Below are 27,668 nucleotides of genomic sequence, written 5' to 3'. Positions count from 1 at the left end.
TGCAATGAGCATGTGTAAAATGTCTGTGGTAGCTTCAGTCCCTGAGAGGTTGTGAAAAGTAACTGAAAAATCCCAAGCCTGCCATTAGTTTTCTTCACAAGGACTTTGTACACGGTAACAAGCTCTGTCAAGGTGGAGGCTAAATGGAAAGGGAACTGGGAATAACAGCTATCCATCACAATCCAGTCAGGATCACAGCCTGTGACTTTCTTTCATGTGCAATTCAGAGGCTGAGCAGCAAATTGTGTTACCATAACTGCAGTTGTGGCCTGTGGCTTTCAGACAGAACCACATATGGTTAGTATTTCAGTTGTTTCCAAATGACAAAGGCAAGGTTCCAAAATTGTCCATTAAAATAAATATTTTCCTTTATATTATTTTTCAGAAAAGCAATCGTACCTTTTAATTTCATAAATATAACAGGTCAAATTCCAATGAAATCAGTAGTCTAGAATCTTAAATCTGGCATCAGAACAACAAATTAAAGGCCACTTAAGTCCATTGTCTTTGCCTGGATTAATATTTTTTTCTCTTCTTATGAAGAAAAAAATGTCCAAACCAATAACTTCTTTTGCCTCTGTTCTAATTTTAAAAAAAAGAAAAAAAAATACAGTAAAGACTTTACTTGGTTTCAGGGTGTGAATGTGTCTACTGGCACATAAAACGCTGATCAAGAAATGTTGTGGGTAGCATCTTATTTGCTATCTGTGAATTTAGACTGTCCTAATGCTAATGTTCTTGTACAAGTGGAAAATATTATCAGAGCATGCATGATATTTACAGAAGCAAGTCTTGCGAGACTTGAAAATACAGGAAAACATAAAATATTAGCAATTACATTAATGTACTAAAAGTGAAGAAATATAAACTTGTTGAGAATTAAAATCATCAGTGCTATAGTGCTGTTGAAGGTGTATGTGTGATACATAAAATTCAGATGTCTATGGTTCAGAGGCAGACAGAATATTTTAATGCAGATAAGGAAAAATTTACAGTTTCTAAAGAAGTGCTGAAAATCATGGCATCCTCATAATCCAAGCTAATTTTAAGTGTATTATTGTTACTGCAGTTAGAGTAAGATATTTCATTCCATACACCTGGAGGGCATAGAGAATACTCTATGGCAATTGTATGCAACTTATTTAGGTATTCCAAAGGATATGTATCCTCTAAAGTGATATTTAACCCATTAAGATTCAAAGCACCTTTTACAAAGGTGTTCAACTGACTAGAGGAGTTAATTTCATCAAAGTAAGTTGCTTTTGTTCTCAGAAGTCAAATAATCTAGACAGAAGATTTAATCAATTTGTACACCTACAAACACTGTGGGATTTCAGACTGTTAAATGTTTAATTCCAATCTAAATTCCCAGCTGCCAAGCAGAGATTTGGACTTCCAAGTGGAAGAACTGCGGGGAGAGGTGGGAAAGAGGGTTGGTGGAATTTGTTTGTTTGTTTGTTTTATCAATAGACATTAGCTGAAGTAATTTTTAAATACTTTGTTGGATGACTAGATACCAAATCCTACCCCTGACTGTGCACAGGGAGGGAATTACTAAAAGTAATTCTCATTAAAGCATGTTTACATGGTGTTTTCCATGCATCCTAAAAAACAATTAATTTCAGTCATAATTCTGGGCTAGAATATTGAAAAAGAATGTCAACAGCTGCAGGAATTTTTTACAACATACGTAGATTGTAATTTTTTTTTTTTGTTTACACCTTTATTTTCCGTTTCTGTTCTCTAACTGCACACACTTTTAATGTAACAGTAGAGGTGGGTCGTTTACTGTAAAGAAATTGATTCTCATGCTCTTTTCCCTTAAAAACATTCTAAAATATCAAATATTTCACTATTGTTTGTTTGTCATATTAATGTATTTGTCAAAGTTTACACAAAATACTGACAAAACCCAGAACTGGCCTTTGTTTTATGGTATTTATCTCACAATCACACTTCAGTTTTTGAGTACAAGCTGCAAAGATCTCAATTGTTTAAACCAAAGGTTATACAAACATGACAGCAACCAAATTCTTAGAAGATATTCAATTTTCTTTCTGCTTTAGAAGTGACTATATGTGAAAAAGAAATAATGAAGACCATACAGGCACCCATCAGTACCTTTTACGCAAATTCCTGCAAAACAAAGCAGTTAAAAACAGAAGCTTCATGAAATTCCTTATAGAAACAACAAGCCAGTCGTCTCTATGGCCCATTTCTTCTGGTAAGTACTATCAGTGGTCAAGGCAGTGTCCCACTGCAGCTGCTCTACCTCAGCTTGGAGGGTGAAGTGCAAGGGAAGGAAGATCAGAGACTACATTACACAGGTGTTCATTTTCCTCATAAAGACTGCACTACAGCTAAATACACCTGTGCATATGGGTGCTCACAGAGGTATGTTCACTGAATGGGTACAGTAAATCAATACTGTGCAATATTCTGTTATTTACTGTATACATAAAGTGACAGTACAGATTAAGTGCATGTACACACACCTAACACGTTATCTATAGGGAATTATGGACCTGTACTGAAATACACATTATATACATACACAAAATCTAAAATAAAACCAAAATTTCACGTTACTTCCTTATTTTTATATATATAAAACTTGTAAAAACAGAAGACACTGATTTCACATAACTTATACTAGCAAAACCCCTATTATTTCCAATACCAAGGACTTTTGTTTTGTTTTGTTTTTTAATACCTTTCATCAGTCCACCTCTTTCCAAGGCAGGCTGGAGAGCAACTACACAGCAGTACAACACAACTCCTAACCCAGACTTGTTTTATTTACAGCAGTGAGTAGCACACAAGCACATGTCTGCTTTTCATCAAGACAACCAAAACTATTTAGAACACAGAGTTATTAGGAACACTTGGCAACCACAAGGCCACAATTAGCAGCAATGAACACTTGAGAACAGTCAGAGCCTACCATGTCAACACTCCAAGGAGCTACATGGTTTCAGTGAGATACCCATGTGTGAGCATGTCCTGCATCAACAGCAAATGTAAGAGGATTGAAGACAGGCCAGCAACAGGAGACATCCCTTAAGAGTAAAGCCTGAGTAAAGCCTGCTCCAGCTGACCAACAGCCCAGAGACCCATCTGGGATGGGTGGGTTTGTACCACCCTCCTTATCCACGCCAGGGAGCTGCTGTGAGCCCCAAAGCTGCAACCAGCCAGAGGAGCTGCTGGTGCTGCTCTGCTTGTGCTTGTATTAAAACCAATACACTGCTATCATCTGATATATGTATAAAATATTAAATAGAGACCCTTAAAACAAGGCTAAACCTCCTCTGATAACTGCACAGAAACGTAATGAAGGCATAATCAGTATCCTCACACAGTGTGGTCTAGAAATCAAGTTATATCTATGGCAAGTTATATCAAGAGAAAGTAGGATGCTATCACATTTATTCTAGCATTTTTCATCCATTTTCATGTTAGCAGCAACAGACCTGGGGCAAACCAGGGGATTCCCTGCAACCAGAACCCTCCAGAGACACCTGATCATTCACACCCTGAACAGGCTGCTCTGACCGTAGTGGGACTGGGGGATTCTTTTAACTTCTATTTACTACTGAGTTGATATTTATGTGTATATATGTGCATATATTTCTCTGTACAGCAGACATGGATATCTATATCACCCACGTGCACATGTGTGTACATGGAGGGGAGGAGGAAGTGTGTGAACACTACATGTCTTGGTGAGAAGCCGAGAAGAAGGGAGGCTAAAGGCAGATGGCTAAAGGCAGGTATGGACAGCATAAACTATGGGACTCTCAGTTCTGCTAATCCTTCTTATTTCCTTTCTTTAAGTAACAGTCTTGTGCAACAGTTAGGGAGGGCAGGTCCACACAGAGGTCAGAAATGCTTTCAGGTTAACAGAAACAGGGTCATGGAAGTTTTCAGGGAAACAGCAATTTAGGAAGTTCCCTGCCACACACGAGCTCATTCCTGAACAGCTCTGCTGGCACAGCCCCAGTGTGCAAAGCAGCCACGGTTTTCTGCTGCCTGGTCATCAAGAAAACTCCTCACTAAAACCAGAGAGGCACTTTAACTGGAAGCAACCACCTTGGGGCAGGAACAGACATGGAGAAGCAGGCAGACACCTCACTGCAGAGACCACGGCACACACAGATGTCCCGAAGCGATGCCACAAGGAATTACTGGGACACTGTCACCTACACGGGGAGAGTCCTGGCCCAGCGAAGGATGGGTATGGCTATGGCAAAGTGGCCACCTCCCCTGACACCTGCAGTGTAGGTGGCTCTGGCTGGCCTGACAGCAGCAGCAGTGAAGCTGGGAAGTCTGCAACGCTGAGTGACAGCAGCACACACATACCTACTGCATGAATACACACACACACAGGCAACCCCGCAAAGAAAGGAACTCTGTTTTCTGGATTTCATAACCAGATGCCTGTGAATGGAATTTTCCTGGACTCTGTGGCCGTCCAATGAGACGGGATGAGTGCAACAGTATGTTCTTCAGAGCAAAAAAAGGAAAAATAAAAACAGATCAACAATACGATTTTCTACGAAGTATTTCCATTTTTTTTCCCTAGAGAAATTCTGTGAGCACCATCAGTTCAACATCAATGCAATGGTATTTTTGCACTGTGCAATCTCTCGGGAAAGAGACATCAGCAGAAAGATTCAGGAACAGCAGCTTCTTTTATTAAATCCAGAATATTACAGGTGGACCCCTAAAAAGTCAACAGAATGAAAAAGCTGTTATTTCTACTTTTTGGGTATTAAACGATGGACCAGAGAAACTATATGACGTGACTAGAAAAAAAAAATTAAAAAGATCACCTGCAGCACAGTAGAGAATTAAACCTGGAATTTTCAAGTCCAAGCCTTAAACACTCTAATCTCCTCTCTTTTACTTAAATAAGACCATGACTATGAGGTAGATGAGGAAGATCAAACTGTTAATAACTGATGAATTAATAGAATTAAATGTGGCCCTGTTAAAACTCCCATGATTTCTCTTCTTGATAGATTTTTTATGCTTTGAAGTACCTTAAAATATGTTCAAATACTGTTATTCAAGCATGAATTCTGAAACTCTGCTTCCAGGAATGTAAATCAAACTGAGTAACAAAAGGCAGGTCATGAAATAAAAATCTGAGAGGAAAGAAACCTACTATAACCCTCCAAAATAAAAATGTTTAGCAACATGGTTTTCAACATAAAATACAAGAAATGCTAGTTCATTTAACCTTCATATTGCCAAGAATTTGAATCATATGACACACATACACAGATGATTTTCTCTCAAGAGCAATAAAATCTTTCTTGTTATTAGAAAGTATTTGCAAACTTCTGAATTCTGAGACCTGACTGAAAATTTTAAAACTTTATCTGGTGGCAGAACATAATACAAAAGCTATTTGCATAAGAAAAATAAATTTAATATTATTTATAGAATGCCATTTTTTAAATTTTGCATATTAAAGTTTCTTTCACAACAGACTGTACGGTAAGTGCTAGAAAGAGGCCTTTATTACACCAAAGCAACACAGAAGAATCACAAGCAAAGTTATAAGCAAGATTAATCAGTAAAATCTTTCATCTGCTTTTGACCAATGCTGGAGAACAGATGATGGCCCAGATATACCTTTGTTGTAACCTAACATAGGTTAAGCTTTTAATTTTCCCCTGGTTGCTTCTAAGACTTCCTACAGTTGTGTTTCATACTGTATACTGTAAGTATACTTTTAGAAGATTCAGTACAATCTATTTGAAAGATAACTATCTGGTTATTGCTACTATGGAAAGCCATAGTGATGGATCAGAAATTATCTAAAGCACTAAAACAATTACTAATTTGTCTATTATTAAAGATATCCTCTCAGTTACACTGGTACAACACAGGCCTCTTCACACAGATGTGACACTGGAGCAAAGCAGGTCCTAAACCAGCATCAATGACTTTGTAAACTGTCAGTTTATAGAAGATCCCACTCCTTTCCTACACCTAAAACCAAGGATTTTGAAAGTATTTATGTATTTAGCGGTTTTATGCTCCTTTTCCCCACTCCAACCACATTTAGACTAAGAATCCAGATGTCTGGGGCACGTATGTTTTCCAGTTTGACTCATATTTACCAAACAAATGCATTAATATGCAGTTAGGCAATATCTCTGGCCAACATCTTACAGAGGCAGTGTTATATCGCAACATTGTCATTTTGGAGCTTTTGTTTTTAAACAAAAAGTTTCATCTGCTCCACCTACCTAAGGAAGCTACCTCGCAGTCCTGCATTATCTGAAGGAAATCCCTCCACAGAAATAAATTTTCTTAAGCCTTATTTTCCTGTTAAATATTTTATGCAAATTGTTTAGAATGTCTTTTTAATACAAAAATTGTTCCCAATTACCAAATACCATCCCCCACAGTATCTTGAGGCCTCTTCTTGTCTTTTCTACCATTTTATCAAATTAAGTACTACTGTATTTCAAAATACAATGTTCACTTGCTGCTTCCTGAGGAAAGTCAGAGAGACAACTGAAACTCTGGACAAGTCATCTATGCAATAAATTAATGGAGAAGCATGTAAATTGAGCCTTGAGATGGTTTCTGACATGATTTCTTAATAAGCATTAAAAGTGCAATGTGTTGCTGAAAACATAACTACATAGAAGTGTTTCTCTGGTAAAAAATAGGCATTTTTAGTTGCAAAAAAAGTTAAGTAGCCTTTTCTGAAATGCCAGCAAACTTCATTACGGAAAATTAAAAGGGAAGAGAAAAACTTTCGAAATAGTAATTTATGTGTAACTGCAAATTATTCTGAGATGACAGCAGAGGAGAGTAAGCGACTGAAATAGTGTCTAGAGCTATAATTTCACATTTTTAGCTGTAGTGGTATCTGTATGAATAAACTGAATTGTTGATCAGTATACTAAGCTTTCACAACACTGGAGATGTTTTTTAACAGTAATTTGTCATCTAACATATGGAACAGAATACAATGTTCCTGCTTTGCTATCACAGATATTAATCACTACTGTAAGACAGGTTAATTTAAATGTTTGTCACGGTATATGATTTGTCAGGGGAAAAAATCTTACTTAGGGCATGACAATAAAGATTTTAGCAAGTGGCCAATGACAACTCCTTCCAGAGACAAAAGCTGGGAATTTACCTGCCCTCATCAGAAGGTATCTGCTTTAATCAGTGAACAATACAATCTCCACGTAATTTTGATCCTCCTCCTACTAAAAATGATCAGAAATATTTCTTTCATTTCCATTTCAGCAGCAGTAGATTGTCAATACTTCCCCAGTGGACACAGTAAAGGACATTTTTACCACTTCAGTACTCACTTGCTACATCATGCCTTACCTTAACTGTATTTGTAAAGCCACCTGAAGTCTACCACAGCTGCCTGCCTGCTAAACAAGGCAGATTAATATGAAATTCTATAGCACTGCTACACATCATAGACCTATTAATTTTTGCAGGTCCTACCCATTACCTTCAGACTGTAAACAGTAGAAAGAGGATTAGTTCAAAAGAATGACCCTCTTGGACTGAGAGGCTCAAGCTGACAAACACCACAGATGTGTCAAGCCCAAGTTTTGCCATCTCTAGAGAAATGGGCAAAATACCATCCTGCCTTCCTCCCACTTGCAAAATGTCTGGATAGGACACTTGGGGAAATACAGCCTAAGTAATTTTCCACTAAATTAAAATAGCTATTGACTTGAAGCAATGGTAGGAATATTTCGTTTCTCTTCCTTAATCTGTTCTCAGGCACTGTGGTAGCAGACGTGTCACATCAGATATAATGAGAGCAGCAACAATATACATGGTGGGATTATGACTAGTGTTTTATTTGCACAAAATGAGCATGGAGAAGCTCCAAAAAGCATCTCCCCTTTATTTTTATGGACTCCAGCAAAACAAGATAATAGATTCTATTAAAAGAAAAAACCTGACACTAAACAATCAGAATAATCTTGACTAGTAACAGAGGGATCTGCATTAGATTTGTAGAATGCTGCACACACATCCCCACTTAACCCAGTGTGTCCAGCAGGGAGCCAGGGCTCTGCCCAACCTGTTAGCTGTGCCCAGGGCTTTCCCTTCCTCTCAGCCTTTGGATCACCTGCTATATTCCTCATGGCCACAGCAATATTTCAGTTTGTATCTTACAGAAGCCAATGGAAACATGCAATAATGTCGACAGAAAAATCTGGGAGGAGATGTGTGGTGGTAAGACTCAGACAGTTTCTACAACTCCAGCAGTTCACTGAGGTCTTAAAGCTGTACTGCCATCTAACTCTCCCCAAAAACTCCATCATAATTAATGTGGTATTTCCCTAAAGCTTGAGCACATCTCCAGTTAAGACCACATTGCTTAAATTAGATTTTTGTGCCTTTTAACAGACACTGTTTAAATTACTTGGTCTCGTGACCTGCAGCTTACAGAACTCATGTCTCTACAGCAAAATGCTGACTTGCTGAGTGCCACTGCAGCAAGGGCAAACTTAAGTAAGGTCTTGGTAATGTACTTTCTTCTTGAACTGATACAGGAGAGCTCCAAAATGTCACAATATACACATTGTTTCATATAACACACTTGAATAAAGTGCACAGAGAAATTATAAATCATGTTTTTAGCTTAATAAATATGTCATAAAAGTAGATGTACTAAATACTTGCTTCTAACTAGATGCCCAGTGTCAGGAGTTCCGATGTTTTCACGTTGGTCAGGCTTATTCCTGAGAAATGAAAATTTCCATCTCATATTTTCAAAGATATGAAAATACAGTTGGGGGGGAAAAAAGGCATAAAACCGTGCCTCCTTATTTGATCTGTTTCCCCTGCACGATTCAAGTCAATAGTTTTATTAAAGAAAAAAAATAATTCTATTTTAACTTCAGTAACACTCCAGACACATTCATTTTCTTGAACACTAAGGTCCTTCTTGGGCCTTCAAACCATTGGGAAGAAAAAATCCACGTTTTTCTTCTAGAGCAAAATTGGATTTTATTATTTTATTAAAAGGTGATGTCAGTATTTCTTTCCTCAGCAAAGGAAATTTCCACAACTTCTCACTTTCTTTTGCTATGTTTTCTATAAGACACGAAAATATAGGGGATTTGTATTTTGTCCCTATTGTCTAAAAACATCTTGATCTTTTTTTTTAAACCCCAGGAACAATCAAAAAAGTAGAAACAAAATCTTTTTTGGTTTTTTGGTTTTCTGGTTTGAAAGAAAATTTCTAACTCTGGAATACACAGCAGGTGCAGTATTCCATTAGTCATGATTGTGGGCAGAGAAATACAGTTTCACAGATAACTTCAATTGCATTTTCCTACTCTAAGACTAAATTCTGGGCTTGGAAAAGGGCAATGCCTGTGCCAAAAAAAGCACACTCTACATGCTGTGCAATTCTAGCCAGTCGACTTCAGTTTTCATCTGCTAACTGCAGGTAATTTTGCTCCTAAGACTGCTCAGGCAAAGCTGAACTCTGTTTGCAACAGTAGAAAAATATCTTACCATGAACAAACAAGAAATGCAATAGACAATAAAACTTGCATTTGATGGTGAGCTGAGGTACCATTTGTTCAGTCGATGTTAATTTATTTCTACACTTAAGTGAAAGCTGGATTTAGCACTCACCTTTTAAAAAATGTGGGTCAACAAACTGCTGCAAAACAATTTCAGTGGGTTTTAGGTTAGATGGGAGTGGGATTAAAATACTAATGCCTCAATCAAATCCCTAATTTGATACAATAACTCAGACAGGGTCAACAAAGGACAAATTATAACCAAATGTGATCACATTACAAATTAAGAAAAATACTACTACATTCTCAGACAACAGACTGAAAACATGTAAGTCTATAAAATATTTCAGATAATGAACTGAGATCAAGGAAAGGTAAACCAGAATAATTATTGAAATGAAAAGAAGTTATCCACATATTATGCTCTCATCGGTAGCTGCCGCCATATGTTGATGTTTATTCAGCACAAAGTAATTTATCAGCAGAATAACTGAGATGAACTGCAAAGACTTGCAGTGAGTCTCTGACAAACTGTCACCATGACAAGCAGAACTACCATCATAAACCATGGAAGCAGAAAGCAGGCTTTCTTCTTGAACTATGTGATGACAAAGAGGACAAACTTTTGGGTGATACACATTGTAGGAGCTCAGAGTCGAAAATGACCTGGAAAAGCTAAGACCCACTCATTAAAGAAAGCACTTCAAGCCATTAAGTTAAATCATTTCAATACCTACCAAAGCTAAATTGTAACTAAATTATTAATAATGGGAAGGTTTCTTTCTGTTTGTCATATCAGGCAGATCTGTACAGATCTGAGTGTTTTATCCTTTATCCTTTCAACAACAGAATATTGTACATCCACCATCAAGTAGTATCTGCTACATCACTGCAGGACATGGTCCTATAATTTAATTATTTTGCTTCTCCACATCACTCCAAGCAATTCTGCTTATCATTATAACAAAAGAAAGACAACCAAAGAACAAAGCCTTGCCATACTGTACCTGCAAAGCACAGTTCATCATTCGCACAATGTAGTCGAACTGCTGATGGTCCAGTATTGCTCGGTTCTGTTTAACATGCTGGCCCAGCTCCTGGGTCAGGCAGTGCCGAGCTGCCTTCCCTTTTAGGGCTCTCAGAGCTGCAGGCAGGGTCTGCAGAGAAGAACACCTGGCTTTATGAAAACGAAATTAAATGGCACTATTCACACTGAATATCATTCCTCCTTTATCAAGAAACTGCAAGTGACAGTAAAGAATAATTTGGAAATTACTCATCAGCTTGAATATCAAACTTTCACATAATGATTGGTTTAGCTTGAGTTATCAAGTATTAAGTTTTTCCTATGTTTTTTTCAAATGCACTAAAGAGGATTTCTCGCCTACATGTGGAAATAGAAATCATTTTATAAAGACAGTCATTGAATGGATGTGAAATCAGAAATGGATTATCGTGCATGAAAGCAAGTGTTCCGTTCAGTACCAGTCAGGCCAGGTCTTGAGTTCGCCTGCCAAGGCCAACTGGCATGTTTTCTGATAAGCAATGGATGACAAATGGTTTTAGAAGTGGCATACCTCTCATAGCAATGAGGACACAAGATTGTCATGCAGTTTATCCTAGAACAGTGCCAATAGAATATTTATGTCAACATTTTAAAGATGCAGCAAGTACTACATCAATGACTCTCAACAGTGGCCCTTTAGACTAGAGTTAATTGTGGTAACAGGTAAGTAACAAAAGGCAGCCTATTGGCTAAGGACAAATTTACCATGCAGAGGGACAAAAAAACTACTGAACTTTCCCAAGTGCCTGTAAGTTGAAAGATGTTAAAAATTACTGTGCTATACTCGGATCAAAACTCTTACAAAGAGTTACATATTTTATTAGGACTTTTCCCATGTGCATTTTGAAACCATAATTTGTAAATCAAGCAAAGCTCATTTTCTATCTTGAGCTGCACAGCCTCAGAGATATACAGCTTATACTTCCCTGAGAAATCAAAAAATTGCTTAAAATAATTTTACAGTCACTTTCACACCCAGAATTAGGTCTGAATGTAAGTTTGAGTGACTGTTCTAGAATAAATAACTGAAAACTCTATGGACAGAATCTACAAAAGTTGGCAACTTCTTAATGTGGAAAAAATAAGAATGTCAAGGATAACAACTCACTAGTACATTGCAGTGAAGGCACATATGCCAAATATTTACATTCCTCTCTGAGTTCTATCAAATTATTGATTTTTACAACCAGCAAAATTTACTGTACTGAAAATTTAAAAAGACCACTGGTCATTCAACACTGAATCATATGTATGTCTTTTGTTTGCCTTCTTTCTAATTAATACTGCTAGAGTAATATAAAATTAATAAATATATAAATTGTTTTAAAAAATTTATGTGGACAATATTATTTATAACAGTAATAAATTAGCTGAAAAGGCTTCAATGCACCCACGTAGTATAAGAAACAGGTTTTCAAATTCATTAGCCTCATACTACACACAGTACTGCATTTAGATGATTAGTTTTATTGCTTACTTCACTCATTTAAATGGTCAAAACAATCCTTAGTGTTTGAAACATGACTTCAAAGTGTACTTTGTTACTAGGTCAGTCTCCATTTGCTCATTAACAGAACAGAGGGTTATTTGGGAAAGTTACAATTTCATTTTATTACCTTTTCAGTCTCCAAAAATTTGTTTTCAAAAATGAACGAGATGCAGTTTCTAACAACTTCCAGCCTTTGAGCACTGTTGAAAACTGTGCTTCCTTTTTCCATTATGGAAACTAACAAAGAGAAAGAAGAATATGCATCTGTAAAATGACTCCTGCAAGAGCCATGAAGAATACCAAAAAATTCTTTAAAAGAAAGTTAAAAATTAGTGTGCCCTCCATTTTACTCTGTTAAGCAAATACCTTTAGTAGGCATATACAGACAGGAACATAAGATCCAAAATCTTTGGTTTTCCTATACTATCTAAAGAAGAGAGTGGTCTGAATTTTAACTGGATTCTCTTAACTATTTGTTCTATTTGATTCCTACAGGCCCAAAGAGACTACAAACTTTAACATATAAATGAAATATAAAAATATATTTTTAAAAGTATATATTTTGAACTATGTAACCTTGCACACTTTGTAGCAGTAGATAACTATTTTTAGTTGGCCACAAGAATTCTGCAACATGGAATAAAACCTGACAGACCTGTTCTCTTATCTAGATTCCAATTTACTGACATGTAAAGATTATTCTCTTAATGCACTGTTTAGTTATCATTTTTCAAGAAAATTCAGAAGAGAAGAACTAACATCCTCTTTTTCTTTAGAGTATCAAATAAATAGAATCTAAATGTAGAATATGCCTTTCTTGTAGATAATAATGAGCTACTAATATCCAAAGATTTTGAGACATGGGACAGCAGGGAGTGTAAGTGTGAAAGCTGTTCCTTGAAAAAACCCACAAAACCCCTTTGATATAAGAATTAACTTATTAAAAAGAAAATGTTCTGTTGCACCAAGCCTTTTAAAGAAAGACGATAGAACACAAGCACACATCCTTTTTCTGTAAGAAACACATTCAATGACACAGTTCACAGCAAAGGCAGGTGAAGAGAGTTCATCCTCTTCTTACATAAACCCAAAGAGAAACAGGCCCCAAAAGGGCCTCAAGAGGCCATCTAGTTCGTCCTGCTGTCCCTAGACAGGATCAACTCTATTTATGTTATTTCTCATGTTTGTCTAATATGTTCCCAATGTTCTGTGATAACAGAGACTCCATGGCTTGACAAAAAATCCACTCAACTGCCTCACAATCCTCATTTTACCACATCTTGCTGACAAATAACTCTACTTCTGTGCTGCAATTAAACCCATTATTTCTTATCATTGCAGATTATTCCCCTTCTTTTTCTAACTGCCTCTTATATAATTGAAGACTGCTATTATGTGTTCCCTCAGTCTTCTATTTTTCAGTCTAAACAACTCCCCATCTTTCCTTGTAGGTCACATTCTCTGGACCACTGGTCATTCTTGTTGCTTTCTTATGGACTCCCTCCAACAGAACCAAAAATGGAGACAGTCTTCCAGTGTCCAAAAATGGATACAAACACTCCAGCTGAGGCCTTACCGAGCACAATGAAAAGATTTCTCCATGGGGTTCACTGACTGCACTCCTGTTTATACATCCTACTAAGATGTTTGTCTTTTTTGCAGTAGCTTGATATAGCTGGGTCATGTTTGCCTTATGGTCATTAAAATGCCCAAATTAATTTCTGAAGCACTGCTGGCTAGTCAGCTGATCATGTCTATGCAAGTGCAATACCTTATTTGAAGAAAAACAGTAGAGAAGGACAAAATTCAACAGAGACCAGTGGTAAGATCTCTACTTTTTTTAAAGACTGGATCCCACCCTTCAAAGGTTTTGCAAGCTCTGCCAGCTTCACATGTCCTGCAAGGTTACTAAACGTACTGGTTTACGCCACCACTCACGTTGATGACTAGGACTAATAGAATTTTTCTGTCACTAAAATTAAATCTGTTCTTTATATTTAAATATAGATATGTTAATTTTGAGACAGATGTTATGTTTGCTCTTTGCCTTTTTCCAGTAATTTACATGCCTTCCACTAGTATCAAAGGAGAAACTCTAACAGTTCAAAGCTTGGTTCAGCCAGTCCTACAAGTAACCCGTGGTGATATTTATCAGACCTAGGTGAGCAGAACGATATGTAGTTTAATAGTTCAACTCAAAATCTAACTCAGATCAAAACCTTTTTTGTTGTTAGCAATTATGCCCCTCATGCTATGGATGTTTGACTTCTTAGTAAAGGCAGATACAAAATGCCTTTTAAAACTGCAAAGGCCAACACACAAGTCTATGTACCAGAGTTTACTACGATCACTAAAAATACAGTATTAATACAAAATTGGGAGCAACACATTGTAGTCATGCTAACTATACATCCAACTCATGAGATCGGATGAGAAATGGGTAAGTCAGGGAGCAAATGAACTTACCAACGGGGGGACCCGCTGGGACAACACACTTCTTGTCCCCCCGGGTGGCAGGGGGGGCCCCCTGACTCCTGGCGAGGCCTTCCTGGAGGAGCTCCTGCACCCGGCACTCGTTGATCCGGGGGAAAGGCAGGATGTGAACACGCAGGTGGGAGCCCTCCGTGGGCCGTGGCACTTTCTGGAATGCTATGTGGGGATTGGGATTCTCCTGCAGGTCAAGAGCAAAAGGTTACGCACAAATTATATCACACAGTGCTACCACTGGTCTACTCTAATTTTACTGCTGTTTTGTGTCTCTCTCATACCTGAAAGACTAAGAAGCCAAATATTTCATGTTGATATCACCCTTAACTCCTTATCTGTAATACTTCCAACTTTGTTAAAGGCTTTTATAAAATTATTTTTGTCAACATGCAAAATTCAAAAAGAAAGATGGCAAAAGAAAATCACTGCTTAACTTGGGTTGATTTATGCAGCTTAATGAGTATTTAGAACTTGAATAGAAATTAATTTGACAATCAACTTCTTCATTAGAGAGAGGGTTGAAGACTACCTACCAACATTCACAGCATCACATATCTTTAGGAGTATAACAATCAGTCAAACAAACCAGAATATTTTCCTCTCTTCATTCATATGTACCAGGGGTTACCATTAATCACATCTGAATTTACTGTTGTCCAATCTGACTCCATGCTATTACTTATTACTGGCTACATACCACTGCCAAAGAGTGATACTCCATCAATTAGCTTCTGTTGCAAATGCACAACTGGCTTGGAAGCAAACTTGTAAACAGCAGCTTAATACTTTTATTTATGGGAGCAAAAGGCAACAAGGAAGAACAGATGCATCAACTTCAGAAACAGCACCAAAACAGTCCAGTTACTCGGCCATATATATTTTCTGCAAAGTAAAGTTTAATGGAACAAGCCAAAAATCTAGCTAGGGGGATGAGAGCAGCAGATTCCAGGAGAAGCAAAGCAGAGGAAGGGCACACAGTCTCAGCAGGGGGTAACAGAGGGCACAGAGCAGAAAATGCCAGAAAAGAAGAATAACTATTCCACAATCCATTTCACTAAGAAGAGAGATTCAGAGGAAATAAAAAGAGTTACTTTAACCTTGGACAGCACAAACATCATGTCAGACATATATGCTATCAGGTAATGTAGGTCTAATGGCTTGAACTACTGAAGTGGTATTTGCCAAAAACTTGTCTAGATTTTCCAGTTGTACCACCTAGACTAATACAAACATTATCTCTCCATAACAGACCACATCTCTCACATGTATCTAAACTGCCACAGCTACAACATGATGCCTACCAAAACTGTGAACAAGATGTCAAAATATGTCATGCAGTCAGATTAAAATCAGGCAGCTCTAGGCACAACTTCAAGAAGCAATGTTACTCATCACCTATATTTAGCCAAAGACAGATGTATGCATAACTATTAGAAATCTGACTTCTAAATGCCCCAAGTCACTAATTTAGTGAATATAAGTGTATACTCCTGTTAAGTCATTGACTTAGTGAAGTAGCAAGTCAATCACAATGGTATAAATAAATCTCATCATCAGACAAGACAAACAGAACCCCAAAAAACCCCCCCAAACACCTTGTAATTCTTGTGTTTTTTTAATAGAAGTATATTTGTAAACCATAGTTTTGGGGAAGTGGGACATTGGAAAGAAAGGGTGACAAAGGTGTCAACTGACTGTGTAATAGATAATGCTCTGTGGAGTCTGAACAACCACAGGAAGTGTGAGAAGGAGGGAGAGTAGTCAATGCCAAAAAACAACTCTAAAAGACCCCCAAAACCCACAAACCAAAAAAAAAAAACAAACCCAAAACTCGCTAATGGAAGAGTAAGAGATTTTACAAACACCATGTAACACAAACACACGATAGGAAGGTAAGAATGAAACCGGGAGGAACTGTAGGAAACCTAAAGGGTACAAGAAAAAGGCTGTAAAATAGTAAGTAGTGCCTGCTGAGCACACAAACCATGGGGACAGGGTCACACAGCAGGAAAGATCTGCTGAAAGTGTACATATGCCTAACTGGACGTATAGCTTTCAGAGGAAAAACTATCGAGAGGCAAGAAGAGAGGTCACAGCAGAGAGAAAACCAGTTTATATACATTATGTGAATACACACTAAGAAAATAGAGTGATAAGTAGCAGTAGCTATATGTAAACCAGTATTATTAAAGTTCAAAGTCTTTTGCCATAATGTAGATGATGACTACCACAAGCTGTCACTTCCATTTTCAGAAACTGGATCAATCTCACAAATAAGAATTTTCAATGTTACCATCTCAACTCTGTAAGTGCAGCAGGTATAGTAAACTTACATTTTTGAAGAGCTGTTCTGCAAGTTCTCTAACATGCTTTATCATTTTTGGTGGATTGCCCTCTTCGGCTTTAATTCTTTCAGCTTCAAAGGCTACCAACTTTTTTTGAAAAAAGAAAGAATAAAAATGTTTATAATTCAACTAAAAAAATGTTATTTCCTCTTAAGTTATGGAAAGTTAATCTTAAATTGAAACAAAGGAAAGAAAGCTGAACACCAAAAAATGTGCAACGTCATGTTGCTCTGGAACATGAGACATTTTCAGTTTCATATAGAGCTTTTGTTACCAGATGTTTTAGTCCTATCTAATATAGAAAGCCCTACATACTTAAAATATTCCTATCAGGTTTCTATACCACAGTCCAAATTTCTCGTATGTACTACTACTACTACTACTACACAGAATTAATACCAAACTCTGTTTTTACTCTTCATTCAACTAAAAGTCAACATAGTAAAAATATGGCATTACTTTTTAAAATTTTAAACTGTTTGTCTCAGTCTATATTGTTGGATACGTATTTAATATTTCTCAATGAGTTTATTAATGTCTCACACAATATATTTAAAATAGTCAAAATAATTCTGTACTAGTACACATGATGTATTATGAAGGTACAAACCTGACAAGAGGAACAGCATTACCAAGATTTATACAACTATTTAATTTCACACATATGAGCAGGGCACAATTTTATGGATGCAAAGTAGAAATATCTGTTTAGTATAAAATGAGAATTGAGAAGATTAGTATAAAGTTGATTTAATAAACAGTGAGGATTCAGAAGCATTTCAGTAGTTTTTCAAATCATAATTTACTTGGGAACACAGAAACAGTTTTCACCTCATCAAAAAGATCACAGGCTCTGAAGGGAGGACCCCTCTCTGACACAAAACCAGCAAATGCCATTCCATTGAGGACTTTGGTTAGAAAGTCATTCTCAATTAAGCCTCGCTGGCCCAAGAAGGCTGCCTGCAGCAAAGACAGAAAAAAAATGCATGTATTTTATAAGTATCAAAACCACAACGATTTACGTACTAGCAGTTAAACATTTTCACCACCTTATCAGCTTATACGAGTATGTGGTACTTTCTAATTAAATCTTTTATTATACATAGTATCTTTTTACACCTAAATTCAGAACTGGAAGTTAGATGCACACATTTTTTAAATCTCACAGGTAATAAAACAGAAAACTAGTACCTTCAAGCAATGTCTTCTTATTGCATTCATATGTTTTCAAAATTCGACAACTGATTCCTCAAATGTTTATTTGTATTAAATTTAAACGTTAACTTTGTTTTACATTTCCTCACTGTCCCTGCAATTAGACCCACCAAAACACATTGATATCCTGCTATGCCAAAATGATATGTTTATCACATGCAGATAATTTTATTTATTTTTTTTTTAAACCACTTGTTCAAAAGGCAGGCTTGTGGGAATAACACGGTGCAAGTGAATACTAACTAAATACATGTGTCTGCTTCTCTTTTACCTTGTGGAAATGAATTACTGGTTCAGCATGAATCCTGATCAGCTGAAGACATGACCGGTATCCTTGGAAAAGTTGTGCAAATAGCCTAAGGAAGATTGCTCGCACCTCTTTATCCTGTAAGCAGTAATCAAATATGCTGTCAAAACATTTTTCTATTGAAAGCTTTTCCACACCTGGTATAAAACTATATGAGAAATGCCTACAAATTCATCGGTGTAGCAAGTGAAGCACATGAAGCAGAGATACTTGTACACATAAAAGGTTGTCTCATGGCATGGTTAGGGTTGGAAGGGACCTTAAAGGTCATCTAGTTCCCCTGCCCTGTCCTCTGATGGCAATGACAAATTCAGCACATGGTCACCCCTCCACTCCTGCTGATCCTTCCCACACCACAGGCTCTGGGCAATGCCAGTGTAACAGGGGGGTGGTCATGTGCTGAACCACATGAATGAACTGCCATGAGAGAAAGCTGATCCTAAATAAAGGTAAGATGATATTTTAACCTGGATTTGTTCCTTAAAGTAAGCAGGGCTTTGCAGCACTACACAAGCAGTGCCATTGGAAGGGAACCATGGGAGCCTAAGGTGGAACTGCTGCTGCTGGAGGAACCAGGCTCACAGCATCCCAGGCATTACCAGAGCCATCAGCTGCAGCTCTGCCAGATGAGGCAGAGCTCTAAGTTTGCTCAGCTACTTGTCCAGGACTCTTCCAACTCACATCTTCACTTGCCAATCTACAGCTGCCAAAATAAGCCAGAGTTACTTTGAAAAGTTTTAAATAGAAGATCTTTAAAGTCCTGGTTTGTTTTATTTAAGAGAGTGCTTACATACACACTACCAGGATAGTGGAACTGATGTGAACAGCTGGGGGCAGGCTTGGGGCAGTGACATCTCCATCTGGCCCAGATGCCATTAAAGACTGACATCAAACTCTGTATCACCCTGTTATTTCATCTCAGCTCAGGTACCTACTCACACCGCAGCCATGTCAAAAACCTAAGGTCCTAAAAATTGTTTTATGACCTCAGGTTTCATGGGGTCTCAAAGGACGTTTTAAACAAACTAACTTTATACATTATACCCAGCAAAGAATATTATATTTACTATCAGGTAACCATTTGATCAGATAATTAACAAGTAAATAAAACCTAAATAAGTTAAACTTTTTAAAGAGATAAGGTATATATAAGATTCTATAATATTGTCTAACTGGAATATTTTACTAGATGTTTTTTAATTCTTCACTGGAACATTATGGATGTTATTTATTTTTAACTTCATTTTGTAAGGGCTCCATTTTACTCCTTATAAGATAGGCCCATTTTCTGCTGCTGTGCAGGATTTTAACAGGTACATTTGTACCCTGACTTTTTTGACTACTTGAACACACAGTTGCTTCTTTCAGACTTAACAAAATACTTATTTTGATACAAATTATATTCATTTGTAACTTCCCTATTCAAAGTAAGATTTTAGCTGAATTCTGTCATTAGTTTAAATGAAATCTGGATAATATTCCCTGTCTTCAACAACGAAAAAACCTTAATCTAAAAGTAACAAATAAGTACAACAAATACATTGTACCATTTTAGAGTATTACATTTTAAAATATACCTACTCAAATGTGTTCTTAAACAGAACTGGCTTTTGGATTTTAGTCTGGACTACTAACTCAAGCTCAGCTCTAAACACAAGCTATAGACTAAACTACAGACATACAGTTTCACTCAGGTTGAAGTCCATTAAAGGCAATTAACTATATGTGGTTAAACCCCATACAACTCCTTTCTCAATACATCCAACTATACCATGTATAATAATTATCATTACTATTGTAAAACCTGTGACTTACGTTTTGCTCACACAGTTACCACTCCTATCTTTACCCACATTTACTCTAAAAATCTAGATAAATGACATTTTTCATGTTTCTGAAGCTTTTTTTCCTGTGGAGGGGGGAGTGTGTCTATAAGAGAACATTTTTGTGTCATTTTAACATTTACACAAGCACAGAAAAAGACCAGTTTCTCCACTTATGTAAAATTCTGCAGCATTACTGGTCCGTGAAACAGAGACACAGATTTAACTCAACAGACAGCAGTATTAAAACAAAATTAGGTGCTCCCATAGTAATAAAAATATATTTATAAAACTTCTAACCCATTAGAATGCTATTAGAAGGCAAGATTAATTTCTTTGCTACACCAATAATACCATAAAGTATATGGAAAAGAAAACACAAAATAGAAATCCTTAAAAGAAAGTTAGCCTTAAATTTCAACAGTTTTCCACTTAAGAAAGTCAGACACAACACAGAAATCTTACCAGCATTTTTGAGTGTGATAAAGCTGTTCGTGGGGGAGGGAATGCATAATCTGCTGTTTCCAAATCAGGATGCAAAACCTAGGGAATTTTTAAAAAAAAATTTTTTTCCCCTTATTTTGCTGATAAAAAGATAAATTACTTTTATTCTTCTTTCTCAAAGTAATATTCACTGATATTAGGTACCTCAAGTAAGAGACAGAGTTAAATTACGAAGACTATATGGAAATAAAGGTGGGATTAATTTCTCAGCTTCAGGTTTCTCAAAATGAGCTAGTTATGAAAAACTCTGATTGCAGCCCATGAAGGTAGTCAATACCATTAGAGATTTTAGAGTCAATTCATCTGAAACAGATTAACAGACAGATAATTCTTCTCTTTAAGATAAAAAGATTTGCTGAGAAGCCTCTAAATAAGGTGATTTCTAACTTACTACATTGATAGTAAAAAACCAAACTGAACTACATTTTTTTGTGATTCCCTAATGTAGAATACATCATTGTTGAATAGTGAAAAAGGGGTATCACACAAACAAACTTTAAGAGTAAATGGTAATTAATTTGTTAAATTTCAAGACAATGTACAGTTGAAATGAATTTATAAAAACAGAAAAGCAGCAAAACTGAATGGTAACAATGCTCTTATTAAAAAATCATTATTAAGAAGGAAAAATCACTACCTATCTCCTGAATAGTAAAAAATACATTTTAGTATTAAATTATTGATTACATTAACTCTAAACTCAGATAATAAACTCTTCTAAAACCAGGAATGTTGGTATGTATCATAGTTTTAAATCTCACATGTTTGAAAGCTTAATACTGAAATTTATATTTCGTTTTTTACAAAGAGGTGAGAGGTTGGAAAACGGGGTTTGTATCAAAACATACTAGAGAAAGTGCCATTTGAGTCTGATGCAGCAGTGGCTCTGGCAGCTGAGACAGATGAATACATTCAGGAATTTTAATTGTTCCTCCATCCAGGTCTGCTATGATTACATCTAACTGTAAGGGACAAACACATTATTGGTAGTGCATACTGCGAGCATAGTTTAAAAACACAACAGTTCAAATTTCATGATCTGCACATAAGCTAAAATAAACAAATTAAAACCAGTACTAACTTCAATGTACAGAATGCTTTTGATAAAGGAAATACTCCAAATACTTCCTATCACTGAATCTAGCCACGAAAAACAAATGTAAACCAAAGAAAGTGAAATGAGGCCAGACTTTCAAAAATTATTTTTGTTTCTGGATGTTCCAGGTCTGTGTTCAGAGATTTGTGATATCTAATCAGCTTTTTGCAAAAGAACACAGGGAGGGTAACTATAAGTAAAATTATGTGTTTCTAAGCACTCGTAACCCTGCTTCAGTTTCTCCAAGCAGATGCTTAAAAAGGACAAAATAAAACCATTGAAAATACACTTCAAAATCCTGAGTGAAATGCTCAAACTCACAACAAACAGATGACAAAGCTGGAAATGGATGCATTCCTTCCCATCCTGCACTAGAATCAAACAGGTTCCCTCCTCTACTTTATAGCCTTAATGTATTTACCAAAGAATTGACGATTTTTCCCTTTTTTCTTCTCCTGATTGTCTTGCCTTGCTTTCTACAATAATATTTTGAACATATATATGAATTTCTCATACAAACATCTCTGAAGCACAGAAAATCTCTGCAGCTGAGCACCACAAAAGACACTGTGAGTATGAATGAGCTGGGCAGACATACTTACAAGCTCATGAATGTCATTGCGAAAGACAGAATGTACACCAATGATGAAAGGTGTTGGTGAGCTGAGAACTTCCAACAGCTGTGCAGGAAGAATTGGAATATAGGGATAACTGTGAAAAGAATAAATAAAATAAAATAAAAGCTTCTGGCTATCCTTCCACATAGGGTAACCTTTTTCTTAAAAAAAACCCCTTCCTGTTATGTGTTAAATTTACTAGAAATAACTATTCCAAAAATACAAAAGATGAAAGTATTAAATAAATACTTCTTTATTAACTAGTATGCTGTTAAAATAACATGTCATTAAAACTCCATAATTTATTATAAGGTCCACAATTTATTGCAAACCAGTGTATTTTTCAAAAAAAGAGAAGCCTATTTATATCTGTAACATTTATGTTATGTGTACATTACATTTGTCCACAACTTTTAAGTAGCCAGGGACACTAAAGTTATAGATAATATCTTCATTTTAGAAACATGGTTAATTTTTGGCCAGACACCTACAATTCAGCCTTTTGTAAAATATCATTAGTAAGAAATCTTTAAAGGAAATATTTTGCTTTGATATTGAAATGACAACTAAATATTATGTACAGAACTCTATTTCAGATATTGTTTACTTGATTGCATGATTTAAAAAAAATAAAACAGTGTTTTCAGTAGAGCAACATGAAAATCTGGATCTAAACTGATCAATGCTTTTCAACATCTAATTTATAGTTATTAAAGTTCACATTCATTACTATTTTAGCATGAAGAAACACATTCCGAAACTAATTTTCCATTTTCTTCCTACCTATTCTATATTAAAATGAAGCCCATCTCTGAAATATTTTAAATAAAACAAGCTATTAAAATACGACATGATTTGAAACAGGTGAGTCAGGATTAGGTGTCTTCTTCCTAAAAAAAACAAACAGCTTGACATTAAGTTTTCCACTTCAAAATGCTGCATCCACATGTAGCTTTTCAAAGAGCATCAATTTGTTGACTTAAATTCCTTCTCTGGTGGACTTTTGTCAGTGACTTAAAACTGTGACACACATCACTGCAGCTGTTACTTTTGAGCCATGGAATCTTTCAGGTTACAAAGGGCCTCAGGACATCATTTCATCCAACCTACTGCTTTAAGCAGGGTCAAGACTGAATCCAGATTAAGTTGTCCTGGGCTCTGTCCAGCTGCTCCTGAAAGCTTACAGGGATGGAAGTTCCATAGGTTCTCTGTTTCACTCCTTAATTATCCTCATAATAAAACACATTTTCCCTGTGTACGGTCAGAAACTTCCCTCTCCCCTGTTTCAGTTTATGACCCCATTGTTTTCTGCCACACACCTCCTCTTTCTTTTTGGCAGGTTGTTATTAGATCTCCTCCATATCTTCTCCATGATTTACTCATGGGCCATCGCTGTCAAGTTTTACCATCCAACTGATGTTGTGAGCAGGGTTTCTACTGTATTTTTAGGTGGGATGTTTCCCCCTTAATTGTTTCCACTGCCATGATGCAATCAGACTTTTATTAATGATGTGTACAGACTAGGAATTGCATGTCTGATCATGAAAATCTCTGCTTATTTGAACAATATAGCAGAACTCCTTTTGTACAGGACAGTGTAACAGAAGTTATAAAATGTGTTATAAAATTAGTTAATGAGTAAAAAGAATCAAAACTCAACTCACCTGTATTTGAGGGGAAACATCAAAGACTCCAGAGCCCTACAGGCATCACTGAGCCTCTGAAAACTTGCTGAGTGAAAGAGAACCTTATTTTCTGTAAGCACGGCACAGAACAAGCTGAGTACATTTTGGATTCCTTAAAAAAAATAAAATAATAAGAAAGAACTGTAGCAACATGCCAAAAGAATCAAAATGACATTAAAAGGAATTTTCAAAAAGCCTATGATAACTGCATAAATTGTCAAGTACCAAGTTTTTCTACCTTTTATTTAACTAGTGCAGCTTCCTGCTGTTTTTCAGGTTGCTAAAATACTATCTGAATGTATTTCTACATCTCAAATATATTGTATTACATCTCCCTTTCAATACCACTTTCAAGGATTTCCACTTCTCAGCACAAATCCCAGCAATGCTCAATAATGACTTCAAACAGTATTATGTGTATCTTCTGCATATCCTTCTCTGTATCCAGTATTCAGTTCTGGTCACTGATCCAGGCTTAACTTCTAAACCTTTCTGTATCTCCAAGCAGGGAAAAAATAATAAAATCATACTGCTGAGCACAAAAGAAAATGACAAAGACTTCCTAGTAAATACATTCATACTTTATCCACAAAGAGCATTCAAGGAGTCACAAGGTTATAAAAGGGCAGTAAGAGAATACGTGTCACTAAGAAGGTCTGACTGTTTAAACAAGCCCCACTAGATTTAGGGTAAGACTCATGAATCAGATGATGGGGAGCTTTGGAGGATTTTTTAAGACAGTATAATTTACCTAGGAGACAAAGCTGTGTGCTTTCAGGGGAAACCAAAAATATATTTCCTTTAAAACAAAGTCCCATCCTGAGAAGCAGACATGTCTGAGATGTGAGATATGCTGAAATTTATGAAATTTCCTGAAATATGCTGGAATGTATGATGTTTCCCTGAGGACATGGCTTGTGTTATCAGTAAGACAGCCTCTATTACCTTCACAAAACTATTGCTTACTTACAATAACCTTCCCAATAAGAAGTGTGACTATGTAGAGCCACTCTGCTCATATGACAATTAACACTTAGTTTTGTTTAGGTAATTTTTAGGACATGTTTGGACAAATATTTTTTCTTTTATGATACATGCAAATTTTCTTCTCTGGAGTGAAGCTTAGTTCATAAACATAAAGGGACAAGGATTCAGAGAGGGCTGTTGAACAAAAAAAGACTTAATTCTTAGGATGAACATCGACCAGCAACATAATCCTGTGTTGAAAGCTTGTGCTTTTGAACTCCATTCTCCAGGATTCCTGCAGACACTGGCACAACCAAAGGCAGAGGCTTGAGAGGACTCGAGGACAGAAGGCTTTGTTATAAGGCTGAGTGAGTTACTGTTGCAAACGACTGCTGTTGTTTTCAGTGGCATAATTAATATTGTGCTAGTAGAAAACAAACTGCTTTGTAATACACAATGTGAGGAGGGGTGTTAAAGAAAAAAATTCCAACAAGTTTCCTCAAGTGAATGAAATAGCACTCAGCAGTGAATGACTAGAAGCTAACTGGACATAGTGTCCTTCCTCGTGTGCATGCACTTATTTAAACACAAAGTTAGAATCTCCTGCCTGTTTAAAAACGTCTCTCTAAGAGCCTAAAAACTCAAACAGCCCCTTTTATGCAAAACTGCCCTTGTTCCTTTCCCAGAACATTTTAAAGACTGTTTTGGAGTATACTTTTTGTTTTAAGCTAAGTTTTTGTTTTCAAGCTAAGTGGGCTTTTTACACCATTTCATTCCACATCGAATATCTTCTTAAGATATTTAGGAATACATATTTTTAAAACATCTGACAATTTCTTCCTACAATCAGATACAAAAATTCTCAAAAAACCCTCTATAAACCTATAATGTTTTGGCAGCTATTGCTGAGGAAAATAATACCAAAAATAATCACAAATATTCACAACATTTTGTATAATGAAATGCTCTTAAAAAGCCCGTCTGGTGATAAAAATAGCTATAACTAAAAATTCTTGAAAGAGATGGTTTTCCATTCTGCACATCCTAAAACTCAAATCTAGGCTGAGAGGTAAACGTTCTAAAATATTTTCTGGATGTTACTGACTTTGAACTCTTTTTTGCAAAGAATTAAAGAGCATTCCTGTACTGAGGATATTCAATTGAAATCAAGCTGTGTAAAAAAATAGCATTTTTAGCTATATTATTTTGCTGTGAATTATAAGGATTCAAGAGTCAATTCTAACACCTTTACAAATCCTATAACTTATCCAGTATCAGCATTTTTCACTTGAAATCTCTTGTGAATATAGGCCTCCTCATCAGATACCAAAACAATGCAGAATTCTCAAGAGTACACAATAACTGAGTGCTTTTGCAAAAATTTTACTAACAAAAAGCATGAATGAAGTGTAAATCAGGATTTTGCTTATGTATAAGGAGGACACCTGCAAGTACTTCACAGTATTTGAACAGGGTGGCTGTAGATCACACTGCCTCCTAGGGACTACTAAAATGATGCACTATTGTATGGATAATATAGGGAATCTTCATGCTCATATGTAATGTTAAACCATATGTCTGTCCAATTTTTATCTTTACCATTGTGAGAGATGGATTTTTTGAATGTCTTTAATTTACAGAAAATTCCAGAGTCTCGTCAATGGAGCACAAAGTTCATTTAAATTACTAAGCAGTGATGATACAGTCTGTGAGGTTTTCATAGTTTCACTGGGGAAATTAGTCTGGTTTTGCTGCATGTTAGTGGCTACAGATAAAGATTGAGTTTGTACTCTACAAAGGCATTTCTCAGTGCAGCTTAATCAGCACCAACATAATTTGATATTTAAGATGACTACTCTTAGCAGCTATTTCCCATAGATAAGCTTTGATGCCACATAGCAGAAGATGTACTGCAAATGTTTTTACCACTCTCTGCAAGTTGGTCTCCCAGATATTCACTGCATTTTAACTGGCCATGGAAGATGAATTTGAAATGTTTACTGTGATACGAATGCACCTGATGTAGCCTCAGCTTTGCTGAGCTAGACAAAAGCGTTGCTTTATTTGCAGCACTTACAGAAGAGACCAAAATCGAGGGCACCTAAACACATCTCTAATAAATCTGCAGAGGAAGTTCACTGGCCAACTGCTCATGTGGCAGAAGGGAAAGAAGCATCGTCTCTCCAGTCTGGCAAACCCTGTCACACGTCCAAGTTAGCGGGTCCATTCCGGGTTTCAAGCTGAACCTGGAATTTTCAATTTCCATTTAAGTTTTTTCTACACTCTCTTGACCCTTTCCTGCATTCTGAATGTATTAAAAGCAGAAAGTAACCTCACAAAAGATGGCTTTATCTTGGCAGAAACAGGAAAAAAAGACAATAGGAATCTTGTGTGCATCCATTGGAAACAAAAGTGTTTTCATTTTAACAAGGTACCTACAGTACAAATGAATATACCACAGTGAGAGTATTTGACTTGGTCTGTGTAATCAGTTCATCTAAAAATGCCTAAATAACAAGAAATAAC

The 27,668-nt window shown here is 36.3% G+C and overlaps 1 protein-coding gene across 6 annotated transcripts in view; it reads right to left on the bottom strand.

Annotated features, from left to right (window-relative positions):
* SBF2 (SET binding factor 2) overlaps positions 1-27,668 on the bottom strand; it is a 254,951-nt gene that overhangs the window by 87,556 nt on the left and 139,727 nt on the right. For all 6 annotated transcript variants that reach the window (XM_064657336.1, XM_064657335.1, XM_064657337.1 and 3 more), the window contains exons 7-16: positions 24,156-24,288; positions 22,477-22,585; positions 21,627-21,740; positions 20,740-20,817; positions 18,416-18,529; positions 17,761-17,889; positions 16,918-17,016; positions 14,564-14,768; positions 12,225-12,334; positions 10,550-10,699 (exon numbers count right to left, since the gene is read on the bottom strand). In XM_064657336.1, coding sequence (XP_064513406.1) covers positions 10,550-10,699; positions 12,225-12,334; positions 14,564-14,768; positions 16,918-17,016; positions 17,761-17,889; positions 18,416-18,529; positions 20,740-20,817; positions 21,627-21,740; positions 22,477-22,585; positions 24,156-24,288 — 1,241 coding nt within the window. The remainder of the gene's footprint in view (positions 1-10,549; positions 10,700-12,224; positions 12,335-14,563; positions 14,769-16,917; positions 17,017-17,760; positions 17,890-18,415; positions 18,530-20,739; positions 20,818-21,626; positions 21,741-22,476; positions 22,586-24,155; positions 24,289-27,668) is intronic.

This window comes from Pseudopipra pipra, chromosome 6, assembly GCF_036250125.1.
Source record: "Pseudopipra pipra isolate bDixPip1 chromosome 6, bDixPip1.hap1, whole genome shotgun sequence".
Classification (NCBI taxonomy): Eukaryota; Metazoa; Chordata; class Aves; order Passeriformes; family Pipridae; genus Pseudopipra; species Pseudopipra pipra.
The sequence above is the reverse complement of the archived record's forward strand: the minus strand, read 5'-3'. Positions and strand labels throughout refer to the sequence as shown.